Source organism: Ochotona princeps, chromosome 4 (assembly GCF_030435755.1).
Source record: "Ochotona princeps isolate mOchPri1 chromosome 4, mOchPri1.hap1, whole genome shotgun sequence".
Taxonomy (NCBI): Eukaryota; Metazoa; Chordata; class Mammalia; order Lagomorpha; family Ochotonidae; genus Ochotona; species Ochotona princeps.
The window spans coordinates 49,474,734-49,495,835 of record NC_080835.1 but is presented as its reverse complement, the minus strand read 5'-3'; the positions used below and the strand labels follow the sequence as shown (position 1 = coordinate 49,495,835).

Below are 21,102 nucleotides of genomic sequence, written 5' to 3'. Positions count from 1 at the left end.
TGATTTTTTTAAACCATCAAATAATTTAAATCAGCTGTAAGTCACTATGGAAGCAATTGACCTTTTTATTGCATTTCATTTTACAACATCGTTTCATAGGCTCTGACGTTCCCCCAACCCCTCCGCGTGCCCTCTCCCCATGGTGGATTACTCTACCTTATTACAGTATTACAGTTCAAATCCAGTCTTGTTTCATTCATTGCAAGGATGTGCCATGCATAGAGTCCAGCATCTTATTGTCCAGCTGAGTTCAACAGTTTCTTGAGGAGACCATCTCTGGTCTAAAGGCAGAGCAGGCAGAATATTGTTCTGACCAATTAAAAGCCATAACATTACATCAACAACAGTTTCCAACATTATGGGGTTAATTGACATGGTATTAAGTGACTGATATGTTGGAGAATGCAAGTTCTTAACCACATCCTGTGACCACTTCATTAACATTTCAGTTTTAGTTTGTAACAACTGGCTTCTATCCACCTTAAAATGGCTATAGGATACTATTCAGCTGTCTTGTGTCCATTTTCATTTTATTATTTAGCAGTTTATTGTATTGAAGCATAATTTTTACTGAACTTGGCAGATTTTAGGATAGTCCAAACTGGCTTATAGCTTTAACGAGGCATATGTCACCAGTTGAGGCACAGAACACTGTTAGGAGGGGTGTGCAGAGAAATCCTCAATATTCTAGTTAGGAGTAACTTATTTTCATGTCCTACCTAGTAAGGTATGTGTGAGTCCCCACTGACTGTTTCCTGTCTAGTTCTAAGCTTTCCTTGTTGTTCTCTGTTCTAATTTTTTGTTGATTGTTTTGTTTTGTTTTGGGGGAAAGCTCCGGGATGACCCTGACGATCTTTGCTAGAGAGGGTGGGGATCCAAAGTTGGAACTAAATAAGGACCAGAGAAACCTCCTCTCCCTAGTCCCAAAGGGAGTTTATTGTTCTTTGGTTTCTGCGGACTGCTCAGGGCTCCTGTCTCTTGTTCCGGTGACATTGGGCCCTGCAAGGAGGGATTTGGACTTTTTCTATACCATGTGGGAGATTCAAATGGGAGTGGATGACCTCAGAGTCCTCGGCCTCTGAAGCCACTCCAATTCCCTGTGGTTTCCTTAGCAGTTTGGATGTAGTCCTTGGTGGCCATACTGATAGTCCTTGATGAGGATCCAGGAGTCTCCCGGGTTGGGATACAAGCCTCCTCCTGTCCACCTGCTCCACTCTGGGATCCCCCCTACTCTGTGCATATGACCTCCTGTTAAGAGGTTGTCAGGATCGCTCTTGATTCCCCCTATTGACCTTTGACTCAGGGTATTTTATAATGCCTAGCAGATCAAAGAGGCTAATTCCTTGTGATTGGGATCTGCCGGCTAAAACTTGTTTGTGCTCCGGTGAGCATCTACAATTCCTCACAACACAAAATAAAAAGTCAAAGTGCCAATCTTGTTAGCAATTTTCAATAGTTTTTTCAAGATGTAAGGAGTCTTGCAGGAGGTTTTTATTCAATGCAGGAAAGAGCAGTTACAGATGTAAGGAGTCTTGTAGGAGGTTTTTATTCAATGCAGGAAAGAGCAGTTACATGAAAGAAGCGGAGGTAGAGAGAGAGAGAATGATCAGAGAAATGTGTTTTTGTTGTTTGTTTGTTTGTTTTTATGGTGGAAGGGGGCAGGTGTTGAGGGAAAGGGCCACTGGTATTGATAGATGTAATGGCCCCAGAGGATTGGTAGATGGGGCCATCAGTTGTATGGCTCTGAGCAGGAGTGATGGGGCATTGGTAGATGTAGAATCCAACAGGGCATCGGTGGATACAGAATCCAAAGACGATTGGTGAGTGTTAGGCTAAGCAAGCCATAATGAAACCAGCAGAAATGACAAGAGTCTTCACAATCTCTGAGCTTGAATCACTCTTCACATTACTCCCTCTTGTTATTCATAAAGGAAGAGGGGACATTGTGTTTTGTAACTTCTTCGAGTTGGACTGGGGTACAAGATATTTCAAGTGGCTGGGGGAGAAATAGATGATCAGAGGAGGATGCTATCCCTGTAAAAAAGCTTGTGAAAGGCTAGGTTAAAATGCATAAAATCAAGCAAGGGGGACATAAGAAAGGGTAACTAATCAGGCATTTCTTAACAAATAGTTTAAGTCCTTCCAAAGGCTCACAGGAACAGATAGTCTCTGAGGGCTGATTTTGATGCAGAGCTTTGGTTTCCAGAGCATTTTCAGAGGGTATCACAGGCAGATCTGTGGGTGAATTTGAGGGTGGGATAAAAAGTTTTAAATAAGAATTGTGGATCTAACAGGGCAAGCCTTTGACCTTGGAAGTTGTGGGAGTGATCCACATGACCTTAACTGGGCCTTGCCACTTGGGTGTAAGGGACAAAAAGAGATGCTGAGAAGAAGCGGTAAAGGACTAGGTTTAAAACCTATAGAGAAGAATTAAGAGGCTGGGGTGAAGCAAGAAGCTTGTCTGGAAGTATCAAGAGAAGGTGTTCTAGGAAATTTAGGAAGGAGGTAAAGAGGGAGGGTTCAGTAGGTGGAGGTTTAGCAGTTAGCGAGGAAGGTAAACTGGGCAGCAATACATAAGTTCAAAGGGGCATATAAGTAATGAATTTGCAGTTAAGGTTCTCAGTCACTAAAAAAAAGGAGAAGAGTAACCCAGTCTAGATGGAGTTTCAGGGTAAGTTTGGTAAGGAGAGTTTAGAGTTCTATTGGTTCTCTTGACGTTTCCAGAGGAGTTAAGGTGATACGGTATATGAATGCACCATGGGATATTCATCATGTGGCAAATAAATTGAGTTACTTGGGAGGTAAATTCAGGATCATTGTCAGACTGAATAGAGGAGGGCAGGCTGAAGCAAGGTATAATTTCCTTCATTATGGTAGTAGCTACCATCTGTGCTCTCTTATTGGTGGTGTGGAAAGCCTCTACCCATCCTGAGAAGGTGTCAACTAACACCAGGAGGTACTTAAACACAGATGTGTCCCTTGCTCTGATGCATAGGAAAGATGGGAGGGTGGAGGTTGCATGTGGGATTGGTCTTTTGACAAGAGGGGCAAGTTGTCAAGAGATATTTAAGAAAGGAGAGGTCCTACTAGCAAGAGAGACAAAAAGGTTCAGATGCAGTGGATTAGAACAGAGCTGTGGGGGTGGAAGAGATCACATAGGCATGTGAGAGTTTGACAACAGTGGGCATATTAGAATTAGTTGCTGGGCCCAGCACAGTAGCCTAGTGGCTGAAGTCTTTGCCTTCCATGCTCAGAGATCCCACATAGGCACTGGTTCATGTCCTGGCAGTCCCACTTCCTATCTAGCTCCCTGCTGTGGCCTGGGAAAGCGGTCGAGGACAATCCATAGCCTAGGAACCCTGCACCCACATGGGACACCCAGAAGAAGTTCCTGGCTCCTGACTTTGAATTGACTCAACACCAGCCATGGGCGCCACTTGGGGAGTGAATCAGTGGAGGAAGATCTTTCTCTCTGTCTCCCCTTCTCTGTGCATATCTGACTTTCCAATAAAAATAAATACTTCTTTAGAAAAAAAAAAAGAATTAGTTGCTGACAATTTAAGGCTGATGGGAGGTGGAGAAGGATGAGGCATGAGTAAGTGGGAAACGATGGCATTTTCTAAGCTGCCTCCCTGGCTGCTGGGTCATCCAAGTTATTTTCCTTTGAGACCAGGGAGGAATCTATTTGGTGAGCCTTACAGTGAATAATATCAATGACTTGGGGAAGCAAGGAGGCTTGAATGAGGTTAGAAATATAAGAATCATTGGTAATTGGAGTTCCTTGTGTGGTAAGAAACCCTCTTTCCTTCTAGGTGGCTGAATGAGAGAGCAGAATATAAAAAGCATATGTGGAATCTGTGTAGCCATTGAGGGTTTCCCTGAACTACATGAAAAGCCCTGATTAAGGCATTAATTCAGCTTGTTGGTTTGTAGTTTATGGAAGGGGTCTTGCCTCAGTTATGACATCAGTGGTGGTGAGAGCATCCATCAGTAAACTGAGTATGGGTTACTAGAGGAAGGATTTCTCATGAATATGAGATGGATGTAGCTAGCCTGGATGGCAAAGGGAGCAAAGTGAAACGGGTGGACAAGTCTGGAAGTTTAGTGTGGGATCCTTCACCAGAGATTTGAAGAGTTAGAATTTGTAATGGAGGGGAGGTTTGTAGGCCCTTATAGGTAAGTAATTCAGAGAGATGATGGGGATAAGACAGTCATTGGGGAGCCAAAAGTGAGTATTAAAAATGTGTATGATGGGGTTGGGAAGAGAAAGGGGCCACTTTATGCTGTCAAACTTCATCAGCACCTGGAGATGAGAGACAGACATTTGGTAATGCCTTAAAGATCCCAATGTAGGGGATGAGGTTCTGAGGCTATTATTGGAGTTGTTTTCATGGTTCTAAGCCATCATTGGCTTCATTTTACCAGGGCTGATAAAACCCTTCCAAGGTCTTGGTTAACAAAGTCCACATTGTGCATCCATGCAGAAGCTGCAAAACTTAGCCAAGAGACTTTCTCAACGTATTATTTCCATCCTCTGACAAGGCAGTCAATGTCCCCGGCTAACCTAGATGAGCTGGCTGTCATGTCTTCATATGATCTGGGCATGATGTCCACTGCACAGATATTAGCATTTGAATGACCCAGTCCCAATACATGTAATCCAGGGTCAGACTACACATCTTGTGATTTTCCCTGTGGCCATCACCTGGGGTAACCTCAGACTCGATTCTTGTGTACACCAGCCAAGGCAGGTTCAGGTTCAGTCTGACACCTGCACAAGCAAATGCACATATCAGTGAATGCACCTGTCTGTTCAGCCCTACCTCCAGCCCCTTTCTCACATGAACTGATGGGTGCTACAATCTAGCTCAAACCATGCCACCATAGGTTCTGTCATTACACATACCATGGGTGCCACTGCCTAGTTGGAGTGACCCCCTAATAACACCCACCAGACCTACCAACAGCCCTGGTTTTCACACGTGTTGTGGCATAGCCTGGCATGGCCTATATCCCATCTGTCTCTCATTCATACCCATGAGTGCTGAGGCTTAGCTCAGCTTGACCTGCATCCAGACCTGGCCTACACATATGCCAATGGGTGCTATTACATTTAACAGCCAAGCCCATGCCCAACTCTTGCTCTCACACCCACCAGTGGAAACTATAGCCTAGCAGGGGAATCCCCCCACCAACCCAGCCAGAGTTACCCTACCAGACTCATTCCTAGTTCCGGATCTTGTACAAGTTGGTAGGTGCTTCAGTTGAGCCTGGCATGGCCCATCTACAGTCTCTGCTCTTGCTGGCAGATGTTGCAGCCTAGGCCAGCTGGGCACAGAACATAACCTGTCCTTGCTCTTATGCATGCCTTTGGGTGCTGTGGCTTGGCCCAGGTGCCCTGTCCCCAGACCCAGCTCATGCATATGCTAAGGAGTGCTCAGCTCTGCCTGGCCTGGTCTTCCCCCTTCCCCCATCCTTTGGTCTTGTGCTTCCCAATGGGAGCTATGGCCTAGCAGGGGAGTTCCCAAATTGCATACCAGTTCCATTTCAAGCCCCAAATATGCATGCCAGCAGGTGCTGTGACCCTGTCTGGAATGATCTACCCTTAGTCCTGCCCTTTGCATGTACTGCTGGGATCTACAGCCTGACCCAGCCAAGCTCTTTCCCAGACCCAGCTCTCCTAAATGTCATATGAGTTCTGTGGTCCAGCCTGGCTCAGACCATCACCACCCCCAGCTCTCCACAGTTCCAGAGATAAGTTGCAGGTCACCTATAGAATCTGCCCCTAGATCTAGTTCTCTTGCATTCTGGTGGATGCTGTGGCACAGTCTGAAATGGTGCATCCTTGCTCCAACATTTGCAGGTGAGTACCGCAGCCTAGCCCCACCAGGCATGCCCCTCAGCCGTAGCTTTTATGTAAGCTGGCTGGTGATGGGTGATGCTATTTAACCCAGCCAGGTCTCCTGTGTTTGTAGGTGTCTTGGCCTGACCCAGACATGTCCCCAGTTTCCTTCCTTCAAAGCTACTCTGTCTCAGCTCCCTTGCTGATCTGAGAGTGCAGTGGCATGTCTGTGGAAGCCCCCAGAAGTCATTCCTTGCTTGTCAAACAAGCCCTCAGATCTGCCAGTCCAATATGTTCCCAGACTCCTTCCCTGGGCAGTTTTCTGCCCTCTCACCTGTTGAACTGAGTGGCATATCTGTAACTGGTATTCCCTACTTCCCTACATATCTTTAAAAACATGAATAGTCAACTATGCTGACACATTGGTGTAGTTAAGAGAATTTAGCATTAACCTGGCCCAGAGTGGCCACCTACTATTGGCTTTTCCCCCAGCAATGTAACACTTGGCTAGGTACAAGGAAACCTAGGCAGTGCCTACACCTGGGGAAAGAATAACTTTTTAAAAAGATTTATTTTATTTTTATTTGAAATGCAGAGTTACAGAGAGAGGGGGGAGGAGACAGAGATCTTCCTTATGCCTCTTCACTCCCCAAATGGCCAAAGCAGTCAGGGCTGGGCCAAGGAGGGCAAATCCAGGAGCTGGGAGCCAGGAACTCCTTTCTTAGAAGTGGAGCAGCTGGGACTCAAATCAGTGTTTATATGGGATTCTAGCATCATTGGCTGTGGCATAAAATGCCTTATCATAAGGAATAACTTAAAGAAAAATCTTTCATGGGCTATGCAAATTTGGCCTTGTCTATGGAATTTGCTGAAATGGCTGTTTTCATTTCATTGTGATAAATATTTTTTTCAGGAGACAATGACACATTGTTTATTTAATAAACATCTCAGAAATATACTTAGTACTGTATGTCAAATAGTTCAGCCTTGGAAGCATACACACATACACACACACACACTCACACTCACATACAGGGTGAGAGATATACACATCATAAGATACATATGTATATAATGTATGTATTAGCAGGAACAGGGAATTGCCAACACACCAGGGAAAAATGGTAATAATTGAATGAAAACTTTATTTTAATTTTTCATATTGTCTTGAACATATTTAATAAAATGCTAAAAAATTTATCCTGAGTGAACTTCTGGGTTATTCTTCCTGGCAGCCAAATATTTCTGAATATGGCTAATTGAGAAATGAATTTTCCAAGAATGATTTTCTATTCAGGGGTTGATGACTTTTTTCCTATGATTTCATAAGGTGAAAAAAAGACACTTAAAAATAGAAATCAAGTTGTAGCTTTGATAATACTGTATATTATTTGAAATGTCCATAGAAATTAATTTGTTCAATAACAATTTTCAATAGCCTGCAATAAATTTGATATTACTCTGTCCAAATGATTTTCTATAAGAATTGCGCATTTTAACATAAAAAAGTATTTAGCAATAAGAATTTTAAACATGAAGAAGGCTTTCTTCATGTTTTATTTTTTTTTTAATTTGGATTTATTTTTATTTGGAAGACAGATTCACAGAGAAGACAGAGAGATCTTCTATCCATTTGTTCACTCCTCAAATGGCTGCAAACCTGTAGCTGAGCTGATCTGAAGCCAAGAAAGAAGAGCTACTTCTGGGTCCACTATGTTGGTGCAGCATCCCAAAAACTCAAGCCATCCTCTGCTGCTTTCCCAGGTATAAACAGGGAACTGAATTGGAAGAGGAGATGCCAAGACACAAACTGGTGTACATATGGGATGCAGATGATGCAGGATTAGCTTGATACACTACTACACCAGCCCTGTTATGTAGATGTCTTAGGTGGATGATATTTGATCTTATCATGTGTTTGTGTGTTTGTTCGATTTCTGTTTAAATCAGAAGGAGTTGAGTCACAGAAAACAAAATCCTTTTCAAAGGAAATCATTAATTCTAGAACAGGTGGATGACTTACAGTTTACAGTTTTATTCTGAAAATGTCAGGAGTGTGGTTCTCTCTGTGAGGAGGAGCTTCAGGTTTGTTCAGCTAGAGCCTGGGGCTCTTGTGATCACAATAGTACTACTGTTTTTTCAGGTCATCAAGCACTTCCTGCTTTGTGATTCTGGCCCAGGCATCAGGAATCTGACCTTTACCTGCAAATTTCAACGCATATTTCTCTTCTAAATTTGATCTGAAGTGAGAAACAAACCACTTCCAGTATGGCTGGGTGGATGAATCTGGAGTGATGCTCCACGTGGCATAATCCCCTCCTGCCTCTCGATAGATTTTGTACGGGACTTCCCGGCCATCATCGAAAACCATTGCACAATCACTTGCTACCAAACTAGTACAACAATCAATAACAAATTGGTCTGTTTCATGCCATTTCCCTTCACTGACTGCCTGAGGACGGTGGAAGGGAACGCTGTGGTCTCCTTCATGTTCAGGAATTGTGTTTGTGCAGATGACTCTACAACGGGGACACTGTTTCCAGCAGCCACACAGGTGTTCAGAGAGTATTTTCTCAATTTCAGGAACCATTTCTTCTCCAGGATTATTCAAGCAATTCTGTTCAACTGTCTTCATTGCAGAATCCAGAGCTGCACTCATAGTTTCCTTGAGAAACTCCATGTCTTTAATTTCCTGGTGTTCAATGCTTACCAAGTCACTTCGTGGAAAGATGAGGTTGCTCCCTAGGTGACCACAGAACAAATCCAGCCACTCAGATGCAGTGCTGCTTTTGTCTTTAGCTTCTGCTGTGGCTTCCTGAATGGCAGAGAGCAGGGTATTCTTGATGTCATCTAAATTTAGTTTTAAAAAAGCCTGTATTGTTTCAGCTCCTGATCCGAAACAGTACTTTCTAACTTGGGTTTCAATATAACTCCTGAAAAATTCTTTTGGATTATGAATATATTGCCAGTACTTTTCAAAGTTCTCTTCTTCTGCCAGAGAGATGAGAATGTGCTTCTCCAAGTTAGCTCTGTTTCCATTGAATTCAGGGCAAGTATTTCTCATATTCCCAGCAATTTGAGGGACTGTTTTTTCTTTTATAGTGGTGGACATAGCTGGAGAGAGCTTGTTCCACAGAAAATCAACAAATGTTTTGATGGAAGTTGCTCCTTGGCTGGAGATTTTAAAACTCAGAAAGAAATCTTCTTTCTTAAACTGCAAATAGTCAACAGGGTCATTTGCTCTCCTGAATGCCCTGTGCATTTCCTTAAAACTTTTTGTTGCCTTTTTAAATAAATGCGAAGATATGTCAATCTTATATTTCTTTGTAAATGAATATCTTTCTTCTGTGGATACAGAGTTCACTTCTTCTTCTACTATTCTCAGGATTTTGTGGAAATCACTGGAATTATAATCACGCTGCTGCAAACGAATGTGCTTTATAGTTTCTTCAAATCTTCTATCGATGTGTTTAGTGGTAGCACTAATTGATTCTTTATCACGGACCTCTAATTGCTTTGTGAAAATGTGATATTTCATACTCAGTTTAACATGTGTGGTGTAATCTATTTGAAAACTCTCTACAGACTTTTCATGTAGTGTTTCCACCATGTTTCTCTCATTTTTGAAATACTCCCAAAGGATGAGTTCAGAATCCAGCTCAATTTTAGGCTCTTCAACTTGAGGGATATTTGAGGACACATCACAGACCCATTTTGTCCAAAGTTGATTAAATTTTTCCCGTAGTTCTTCCTCACTTAATTCTTTATCCTTTATAGATAAAGCAAGATTCCTGCTCCTTTCCAGCAATTCTTTTTCGTAGTCCGTTTTTTTCTTATCCAGCCGTTCTTGACTTTTTTTAAAACTAATAAGTTCATCAGCTTTTCTTCTGCTATCTGAAATAAGTGTGTCTTTAAGCAAGAGGAGTTTATGCTCAAAACTTGCTTTCCATTGAATCAGTATTTCACTATCTTTATCTTCTTTTAAAAATTTTTCAAATTCTTGCTTGACAGTTTCATATTTTTCTGTAACTGGAGCCTCAACTGTGCTTATGCTGAGTCTCTGGATTTTCCCATTCTTAATCTGGTTGGTCAGCTGGTTCTGCAGTTCCAGTACATGACTCCTCAGTTCCCAGGTCCACTGGTTGTACATGGTTTCCAGTTTGCTCATGGCCATGACCTCTCGGGTGTTCCTGAAACTGAAAATAAAGTTCTCATTCACGAGAGCTTTCCACAAATCTTGAACACGATATTTTACATCTGATATCTTCATGATGCTTCTCTTGGATTCCTGTTTGGCAATCCTAAGAATTCTGCTTTTCAGTTCCTGGACATTGAGGCTGTAGCGAGGATTGGGAGGGGCCATGGGGGGATTGCCATCCCAGAGATGAGCAAAGTAGTAGACATGAGTGTTGGCATCAAACTTAATGACATCACTGAAGCGGGTGATGTCTGAGCACTGTTCTTGTTCTGCTGCTGTTGCTGCCATTTCATCTAGTCTCTGCTCTAGTCTCCTACGTCCTTCCATTGTTTGGTCTTCAGCAGTAACTTCGCCCACATTCTGATGGACAAAGATGCAACTTGGTGAGATTTTCACCTGTTTCATCCTCAGAAAGGCCTGGACAACTATCTGTAGGATATCCTGCATCTCTGATGGATTCTCCCCAAAAATATTGATGAGAGTCAAGTTCCCAAGTCCAATGACAAAGGTTGCCAACTCATTGTCTCTATTCTGGGATTTATTGCTGAGTTCTGGAGCTCGGAGACCTTCGGTATCCACAACCAGCACAAAGTCAAAGCCAAGTTCTCCTGTGAATGTCTCCTCCACCTTCAGGAGCTGCATATAGGCCCCCCGGGTACACCTGCCTGCACTGACCATGAACTGTAGCCCAAAGAGTGTATTCAGCAAAGTGGACTTGCCTGAACTCTGCAGGCCCAGGATAGAGAGTACAAACAGCTTTTTGTCTCCAAGTTTCTCAGTGAGCTTGTCAAAAACAGCTGACACCCACTTTACAGGAACATATGAGGCATCCCCGTCCATCAACTCAATGGGAACACCAGATATCATCAGCTCTGCTGCAATTTCAGGAAGGGAAAGAAAGAGAGCCTCTTTTTTGGAGGATGTTTCTTCCAGAGCTTCATAGATCTGGCCAACTTCTCTGAGAAGCTGCTCACCTCCAAGGCTACAGTTATTAATCTCTGAGGAGATGGCCTCCATCTTATTTTGTCGGTCCTTCACAGAAGTGCTCTTTGATGTGTTTTTCTTAGCTTGCACTTGTAGCCACAATGATCTTTGCTTTTCACGTAACTGTTCTAAGTGTCCTGCAGTCCGAATATCCAAAAACACACTCAGCCATTGCAAAAAGCAGAGTTTCGTGTGGGTTTCTGAATTTCCTTGAAGAATTTCAAGAACAGATCTCATTAAATCATTGAGAGGGAAGGCTTTGATCAACTGTTGTTGCCGTATCATTTGTTTCTCTGTCTCAATATCACTCTTGTGTTGTGCAATGCTCCGATTCCCTTTCTCAGTCAGATGGTAGAGTTCTTTATCCTTGCTACACCACAGGTGCCACAGTTGTCCCTGAAGGGGAAGTAATTTTTCCTTCACATGAGATAACTCTGTTTCTGACAAGAGGGCCATTAGAGTCTGTGCCTTTTCTTTGGCTTCTTTGCAGTCTCTCTGGTCTTCATCAATAAGGAATCCTTGCTGGCGAGCAATCAGGGAACAGTCTTCCAGGCTGAGGGAAGTGTCAGAGGACTCTAACAAATGTCGGATTGCAGTTGTGATCTCCTCTGTTAATTCTGCCTCATTTCTATTCCTGATGCCAATTCTCACTCTCTGACCAGAATGATTGGCCATACCTTTTTCTTTGTCATCAAGCAAGAAGATCAAAGGTTTTGGTGACTGAGATATGTCACGAACAATTTTCCGGTTTTCTTCGTTGTTATCAGAAACTGACATGAGGACCACAATGATAGAAGAGATTTCCTGCAGGAAGGTGAGCTGCCGCTTATGTTTCTTTACATCTCCATGTAGATTGGTGAAGGTCACACAGTTGTCAAATCTGTCCCCATCATCACCACAAGGACAAAACCAGCTGACTTCCACCACACCTTCCATCAAGAGACAGTCTTTTGTGCTTCCTCTGCAGTGGCGGTGAAAAAACATATTGTTTTTACTTTTACCAAGAAGACTGTTCATGATCTGAGATTTGGAAGCAGAGAGGCCATCCCCAACTCTGATGAAGGACACAATGGGTGTAGAGACACAGCACATCTGCTGATTCTTGTAACTATTATTCTTCCCACCTGGTGATTTCCTGCCTTGCTGCCAACTTCTCCTGATTTGCCTGAAAGACCAGAGGGAGAACTCAATCTGAGAATTGCAAGGATTAGGCACTACAAGAGGGAGGGCAAATTGACAAATGGCAAGTTTGGCCAAAATATACTGCCTGGCAAAATCATCTGCACAATGAAAAATTGCCATCTGAATATCCATTGGGTGAATGTGGGGTTTGGTTGGTGAGGACAGCTTCGTTGATGATGGTTTAGCGCAACTAGGACCATCTTCAACAAAGTCTTCATATGGGTCAAAATCCTTATTATCCTGATTGGACGCTATTGAGTCCACTCTGTGTTCTGTGTCTCTATCATCTTTGAAGACTACGTGTCTTAGGCCATAATCCAACACTAGTAACTTCTGTAGGAAATAAAAGGGAAGCTCCTGTTCAGAACGTGGCTGGGTGTTGTACACAGAAGTCTGGTAGATCAGATGGAAGTTAGCTCTGCTCATCCTCTTGGGGTAGTAATGTTCCAAGCCTAGGCGTTTCAGTAGGTCTAGGAAGGGCCCATTGTGTATGACCTCCTGTTTTTTATTTTCATTTTCTTGTCTTTTGTGGGGTTGTTTATTTCCATGGAAGAGATTTGCCAATTGCTTTGACACTTTGTCCATTTGCAAAGAAGACGTAGTGGCTTCATAATGCCCATCAATGAGCAATCTCAGGTCTTTCTCTAGAGTATCCCAATCATGATTTGTTCTAGGTTTGCTGAGGACATGGGCCACCTCTTTAGACCATGATTGCCCCATGTGTTGTTTAATTAATTCCATGCGTTGTGTTTTGTCTTCTGGAGAAACAGCTGTGACTCCAACTGTTGCTGTCAGACCTGTGAGTATCAGAAATGCCTGAGCCCTGTAGATGGAAATATTTTTGAGTTCCTGGTATTTATTGTGGGCAGTCTGCATTTCATGCAGTAGGAAGTTTAGCTCATCACTCCCTAGATCCCAAAAAGTGTTGTTTGCCACCTGATATCCTGCACCAGCTGCAATGGAAAGTAGCAGGAGGCATGTGTCTGTCTGGCCTGCTTTTTGGAGGTAATTGAAGAAGGAACTGAGTGCCAAGCTGATTTTGTAATTGGCCTTTCTTTGAGCCTCTTCTATTGAGTCTCGGGACTTAGAATTGACCTTCAAGTCCAAGAGTTCATTGTAGGTTTTTCTTAATATGTTTACTAATTCAGAAAATTGGGATATATTAGTTTGCTCTGGCTCAGGATCTCTCTCTGACTGGAAGATCCAGTTTATGATGGAGTGAGCCTCGGGAAAGTTTGTCACTTTGTAGATGTGAGGATCCAAAAGACTGCGTAATTGAGATTTAATGAAATTTGTATTATAAATGAAAGATTTTTTGCAAGAGTTGACAATATTTACTATAAAGCTTTGCAGATACTCATCTGTGAGGCATGTGTTAATCCATATGTCATAAGTTTTCACTTTTCGATTCAACATTTGCATGAAGTTTATTAACTTTTGAAGCTTTTCTTCAGGATTTGATACTTCCCAAGATTTCAAACCCTCTAGGAAATCTCTAGCCTCCTTCCTAGCAAACAGTATTTCCTCCCCATCTTGGATCTGGGCATTGAGGCTTGTCACAGTAGCATAGGTGTCTTTAAGGCACTTAGCCACCTGAAGAGCATTATTAAAATCACTTTTGTGATTAGAGAGGATGATCTCCCAAATTGGCACCAGCTTGTGTCCCCGGTCAATGACACACCACGTTTGATTACTAGCCACAAGACCAGCCTTCCATTGCACAAATCCATCTGCTTCTGGTGGGCCACCTGTCTGGTACATTGCCAAGTGGATGTTGGTTTGGAGGTTTTGGAAAGCTTTTCTCTGACAGTCTGCTTTTGAATGAGTGTTGGATACCTTCCCACCTGCACCAACATTCACACCAAAGCCACTGTAGCTGCCCCTGATGAAAATATCCAGGGCCTTGGCTGATTGCTGTTTCACTTCTTCCAGTTGCTCACTCTGGAAACCCTCTGAAATGGCCTTCCACCAGAAGATTCCTCCCAGGTGCAGAGGGCCTTGGTTAGCATGAGAACCAAACCTGTGGAAGAAGTTTTCAATCCTGTGCCTCAGCCTGGGGAGTTTATCTGAGCCTGAGGTCTGATCCAGGAGTTCTTCAATACACTTCAATTCCTGCAGAGCAGCCTTGGATAACTGGAGTTGATCCATGGAGAAGAGGCAGGAGGCCAGGGGAACATAGCTGAACTTGGTTGAACAAAAGTAAGAGTCCTCAAAATGTGACTGTTTGGTTTCCTTGCATTCTCTGAGTTTGCTATGACCCACACCAGCCTCTAGACTAAACTCCCAGCCTCCGACATTAGCTGATGCAGTTAAACTGAATCCCAACTTTTCTATACTCTGAGTGAATATGGACTCTGTTTGATGAGAGATAAATTCAACTGTTTTTATCCATGTACCTTGCTCAGGTCCAAGTAGTGGAAGTTCCTTGGGCACAGTGAGTAACTCCTCTCTCCTTTTCAGGAGGTCACTTTGTTGGCTGGTTTTGTAAATGCCCTGCAGGGCCAGCCCTCCAGATGCCCATCTCACCAGATCTGTATCTTTGAGGTTTTGCCTAGGGGTCAGGGTACCCTCTGTGAGCCTGAGTTGTGTCAGCATGTTTTCCAGGACCTCCCAAAGGGGCTTTTCAGGAGGTGGCCAGTATTCCTCAGGTATCTCCATTGCTTGCCTCAGCTCCTCTTCCTTTCTCTGCACTGCCTCTTCTTGTCGCTTCCTTCCTTCTGACAACAAGTTCTTAAGCTTCTGCAGGAGGCATTTTGCTTGCATCAGCTTTTGGCTCATCAGTTCCATAGGAGTCTGCTTTGACCCTGAAAGACCTGACTGTGACAGGCGCAGCAGCTTCTCCAGGGCCTTTTCCTCCCATGGATGTTGTGCCTGGGATTTCAGCTTCTGGAGGTCCTCTTCATCAAGGTGTTTTAATGCCTGGGCACAGGTCACACCCACATGCTCCTTTAGCTTTGGTAACCAGTACTCAGCAGCCAGTCCCACCGCTCTCAGCCTCTCTTGGAGATCTGGCTTTCTTTCATCTCTCAGCAGTTGTCTTCTTGTGGCCATGGCTGTATGAAAAGCATAAGTTCAATTAGGCTGGCTTTTTCTTCACCTAGGAAGTATCAACCTCATGACCAAAGGGGTGAATATAAAATTTGTAAGTACTTCCTTTAATTGTTCCAGCATAATTTTTTAAAAAAGATTATTTGTTATTTTTATTGGAAAGTCAGATTTATACAGAGAGGAGGAGAGAGAGAGAAGATCTTCTGTCCACTGTTTAACTCTAAGCCAGGAGACCAAAGCTTCTTCTGGGTCTCCCATGTGGGTGCAGGGTTAAAAGGTTTTTGGCCGTCCTAGACTGCTTTCCCAGGGCACACATGGAGCTGAATGGAAGTGGGACTGCCAGGTTATAAACAGTGCTCACGTGGGATGCCGGTGCTTGCAAGGCAAGGACTTTAGCTGCTAGGCTACAGTGCTGGCCATCCAGCATAAATTTTTAGTAATATGATTTGAAAGGGCAAATCATCACTTTGGCTGTTCACAAAATATCTTGGATTTTTATTGCCAAACTGGGCACTTCTTATACTTCTTTTTCCTCCATATTTTTTTAATGAAAAACTATTCATTGATGTCTTATACATATTTTTAGCTAGATTCTCATCTTCTCTAGTAGTCAATGTCTCATCAAGTGTTATGCTTTCCCCTTCAACTTTCTGAATAATATATCCTTGCATCACAAGTAAAATACAATTTTATAAGTTTCTCTTTCAGTCATTCAGTTTTCCTTTCCCCATGCGATTTCTGTCCCATTGAATTGCACTAATATACTCCTATGCCCTCTTTTTTATATTAAGAAATTCAATTTATTGGTTGGCTATAGTAAGCTAAGTCATCAGTGCTCTTGAACAATTGATAAATACAACCTAGGAAATACAATACAATACAATACAATAATGGGGAAATTCTGACTCTGGAATAAGGTATGCTTCACTCTGTGAAGTCAGATATAACATTCAAAACTGAACTCTTGGGACAGGCAAACAGAGTAGCGATTCTGTCACCAGTTGAGAGTGGACACCAACCTGTCTTGTTGGGCCTCATTTGAGTCCTGACTCCCATCTCAAGCCAGCCTCCTGCTACTCTGCACCTTTTGAGGCATAGGCCCTCTTCTTAAGAGATGAACTTACCACATTGTACTTTTGCCTTTCTTTACTTTTTCCCCTTTCCTTTCTTTTCTCTTTTCTTTTTTCTTTTTCTTTTCCTTTCGTTTCCCCCACTTCCTCTCTCTTAAGTTTTGTTTATTTTAGGGCCTGGCATGGTAGCCTAGTGGCCAGAGTCCTCCCCTTGCATGTGCAGAGATCCCATATGGGTGCCAGTTATTATTCAAGCGGCCCTACTTTTCAGCTTTCTGCTTATGGCCTGGGAAAGCATTCGAGGATGGCCCAAGCCTTGGGACCCTGCACCCTCATGGGAGACACAGAAGAGGCTCCTGGCTTCTGGCTTCAGATCAATGCAGCTAAAGTCATTGAGGCTGCTTGGGGAGGGGAGTGAATCATGGGATGGAAGATCTTCCTCTCTGTCTCTCCTCCTCTCTGCATATCTGATTTTCCAATAAAATAAAATAAAATAAAATAAACTTTTTAAAGAGAGATTTGTTTATTTTACATATGGAGTAGTAGAGAGGGAGAGACGGGGACAGAATGCTAGAGAATGATCTTTCATCCATTGGTTCACTTGATTCATGACCACAGTGGCTACAACTGGGCCAATCCAAATACAGAAGCTAATCTGTACGAACAAAAACTCTTACTTGGCTTTGGAAAATATATTTAAGGGTTATTTTTTTGAAGATTCAATGTAAAAGCTTTTTTGGATGAACTATGGAAGAAACAGAATGCAAATAGCTTGGAAGTAATTAGTGTTATGTATTTCACTCATATATTTCTCATTTATAGTTCCTAAATTTCTGCACAGGAATTTTAAAATACCTAAATGTTACAACATTTCAGTAGAAATGATATTTTCCTCCTGAATCAAAGTAGAAGAAATATAATCCAATCTGAGAGGAACTAATCTGTAGCTGAACACAGGGCTTTTACTTTTTATAAAAGTAATTTTAAAATGGAGTTTCTTTTTGAAACATCAGCATGTTAGAGTCATAAATGCTGTTGTTAAAGAGACGTGAACAAATAATGTTGTGTTTGAGATTCACTGTTCTCAAGTTATATCTGATTAACTTAGCAAATTTATAATACTCTCAGAATCCAGTGTTGAGCACTGGTTAAGTCCTGGTTGCTTCACTTTTGATCTAGCTCCCTGCTGATGCACCTGAGAAAGCAACAGAACATGGCCCAAATAATTGGGTTCCTGCCACTCATGTGGGAAATGGGGTGCAGTGTCTGACTTCTGGTTTGGTGTGGCAAGTTCTGCCTATCGTGATCATTTGAGCAAGTGAACAGTGTCTCTTGCCTGCCCCCCTCTCTTTCCTCTCTCCGTAATTAGAATGTAGCCTCTAACTAGAAGAGTATGAGTGTAAAACTGATAAAATAATTAGGAAAAGGTAATAATACAATGCTTGATTATGCTTCTGTCTGTCTTAGTCTATATGAGTGGCTATAACATAATCCAGCAGTCTGGGAAGGTGATGAGTAGTATAACTTCATTTCTTACACTCTGGAGGCTGGGATGTTCAAGATAATGCTGCTGGCATGTTCAGTGTCTCATGAGGATCATGTCTTTGCTGGAAACTTGTGTCCTTACTTGACAGATGGATGCAGAGAGGTCAAAAAAGGACCTGGCCTATTCTCTCTGCCCTTTGATAAGTCACTGATACATTCATGAGGACGGTGCCCTCTTAATGAATTTCCAAAAGTCTACATGTATTGATAACATTATAGTTGGAATTAAGTTCTTTAAATAAGATTTATTTATTTATTTGTTTTGTTGCTGTTTATTTTAAAGGCAGAGAGAGACAGAGACGCGATAGCAGGGATGGGAAAAGAAAGAGAGACATGGGTTGGGCCCGGCGGCGTGGCCTAGCGGCTAAAGTCCTCGCCTTGAACGTGCCAGGATCCCGTATGGGCGCCAGTTCTAATCCCGGCAGCTCCACTTCCCATCCAGTTCCCTGCTTGTGGCCTGGGAAAGCAGTCGAGGACGGCCCAATGCATTGGGACCCTGCACCTGTGTGTGAGACTGGGAAGAGGTTTCAGGTTCCCAGCTTCGGATCGGCATAGCAACGGCCGTTGCGGCTCACTTGGGGAGTGAATCATCGGACGGAAGATCTTCCTCTCTGTCTCTCCTCTCTGTATATCTGACTTTGTAATAAAAACAAATAAATCTTGAAAAAAAAAAAAGAAAGAGAGGCGTGGAGCTCCATGCAATTGCTCAATTGGATAATCTGCCTCATGAGCACTGGTATTACATATGCATTCTTGTTCCTGTCCTGATACTCCACTTTCCATTGAGCTTCCTGCTTATTGCCTGGGAAGGCAGTGGAAGATGGGCTCAAAACCTTGGGACTGTGCACCAACATGGGAAACCCATGTTGTCTATTACCTCGAGGGTACATGTAAACAGGAATCCAGAAATGCAATCTAACTCATGACAAGGCACTTCCACTGTACATCAGGGTCATCTCAAGAAGTAGCGTAACCTTGTACCATAATAACTGTCCCCACTTTATAGGGGAATAAAATTCTAATGAGTGAGTAACTTCGAAATTTGTGGGACTCAGAGAAAGCAATGGATAGAGGGAAACTTGCTGCATTGAATGCATGTATTAGAAACGAGGAAAAATCTGAAATATATGACATATTCTTCCATCTTAGGACATGAAGAGAAAAGTAAAACTGAAGAAGCAGCAAGATACAAAGTTAATGCAGAAACCATTGTGGCTGTTCTATTTTTAGATCCAGTTCCCTGTTAATGCACCTGGGAGGGCAGCGGAGGATAGCCAAGTACCAAGATCCCCTGCACCCATGTGTATGGAAATTTGGAAGAGGTTCCTGGCTCCTGGATTCAAATTGGTTCATTTCTGGATATTGCGGCCATCTGGGTATGCTGAACCTGGCCGTTTTTCAGGTGGTCTAACTCTATAATCCTAACAGGATATATGTCAACAGTTTAGGTGAGCATGTTTAGGAGGGGTGTGCAGAGAAATCTTCCATACCCCAGTGAGGAGTAACTAATCTTTGTGTCCCATCCAGTGAGTTATAAGTGTATCCCTGCTGACCGTTTCCTGTCTGTTTCTAAGCTTTCCTTGTTCTCTATCTATTCTAGTTTTGTTTGTTTGTTTTGAGGGGTTTCTGGAGCGCTCCTGATGGTTATTACGAGAGGGGATGGGGACCCAAAATTGGAAGCAGACAAGGACCAGAGAAAGCTCCTCTCCCTAGTCCTGAAGGAAGTTTACTGTTCTTCTGTTTCTGCGGACCACTCAGGGATCCTGGTTGTTGTTCCAATGACCCTGGATCCTGCAAGGCAGGATTTGGGCTTCTTCCATCCCATGTGGTAGATCCAATTGGGGGTGGGTGACCTCAGAGTTCTTGGTCTCCGAAGGCACTCCATTTCCCCGTGGTCTCCTTGGCAGTAGGGATGTAGTCCTCGGTGCTCATACTGATAGTCCTTGGTGAGGATCTAGGAGTCTTCAGGTTTGGGATAAAAGCCTCCTCCTGTCCACCTGCTCCACTCTAGGGACCCCTCCCTGCTCTATGCGCATGACCTCCTGTTAAGAGGTTGTTAGGATTACTCCTGATTCCCCCATTTGCCTTTGTAGTTTTGCTATTGAGACACAAATTTTCCATCCACTTGTTCACTATACAAATGGCAGCAGTGATCAAGGAAGGGCTAGTCTAAAATGAGGAGCCAGGAACTTCTAGGTCTCCTACACAGATGGTGCAGGGATTTGGGCCTTCTTCCACTGCTTTTAGAGTTGCATTAGCAAGCAGCTGGATTGGAAGCACCTGGGACTTGAATGCGCTGCCTTATGGGATACTGATGCAGCAGGTAGCAGCTTAAGCCACTGTGCCACACTGAACCCCAAATATGCCAACATTTAAGAAGAAATTATATCAATCTTTTATGCTTTATATAGAAAGACAGTGAATAGTTGCTTACTGATTTTGAGAAGCCAAAATCACCTTATGGTCAAAACCAAAGTTATTTTAAAAATTATAAACTATCATATGCCATGAACAACATATTAGCAAATTAAGTCCAATAATGAATGAAATAACTATGTGCCATAATCAAATTGCATTTATTTCAAGTTATCAAAAACCACTTCAATAACTGTAAATCAGTGAATGTGATATATAAACTGACTTAAAAATTCATGTGTTTTGGGCCTGGTGCGGTGGCCTAGCAGCTAAAGTCCTTGCCTTGCACTCGCCAGGATCCCATATGGGTGCCAGTTCTAATCCTGGCAGCTCCACTTCCCATCCAGCTCCCTGCTTTTGGCCTGGGAAAGCAGTCGAAGATAGCCCAAGACCTTGGGACCCTGCACCTGCATGGGAGACCTGGGGGAAATTCCTGGCTCCTGACTTCAGACTGACGCAGCTTTAGCCATTGCGGTCACTTGGGGAGTGAATCATTGGACAGAAGATCTTCCTCTCTGTCTTTCCTCCTCTCTTTATATCTGACTTTGCAATAAAAATAAATAAATCTTTTTTAAAATTCATGAGTTTCAGTAAACACAGAAAAAGAATTTTATAGGGTCCACCATCCAATCACGATAAACTTGAAAAACAGGGGAAATTTTTTCAGCCTCATAAAGGCAAAGATTGGCCAAATCAATAAAAATACTGATTTTTAACTCCATTGTACCTGTGAAAGAACAATTTAGATCAAAAGACACAAATACATAAAAAGAAGAAGCATGAGGCAGGCATTGGGCCTAGCTATTAGTGCAGTTATT

General features: G+C 42.9%; 1 protein-coding gene across 1 annotated transcript; it reads right to left on the bottom strand.

Moving 5' to 3' along the window:
- Window positions 1-7,962: 7,962 nt before the first annotated feature.
- Window positions 7,963-15,257, bottom strand: LOC101517914 (interferon-induced very large GTPase 1-like). The gene has a single exon (XM_004590004.2). It carries the CDS (start codon window positions 15,255-15,257, stop codon window positions 7,971-7,973), a length of 7,287 nt encoding a protein of 2,428 aa, XP_004590061.2. The 3' UTR covers window positions 7,963-7,970.
- Window positions 15,258-21,102: the final 5,845 nt, after the last annotated feature.

Excerpts from the sequence above, each read along its gene's own strand:
- LOC101517914 (XM_004590004.2), bottom strand. The coding sequence starts at position 15,257 with ATGGCCACAAGAAGACAACTGCTGAGAGATGAAAGAAAGCCAGATCTC.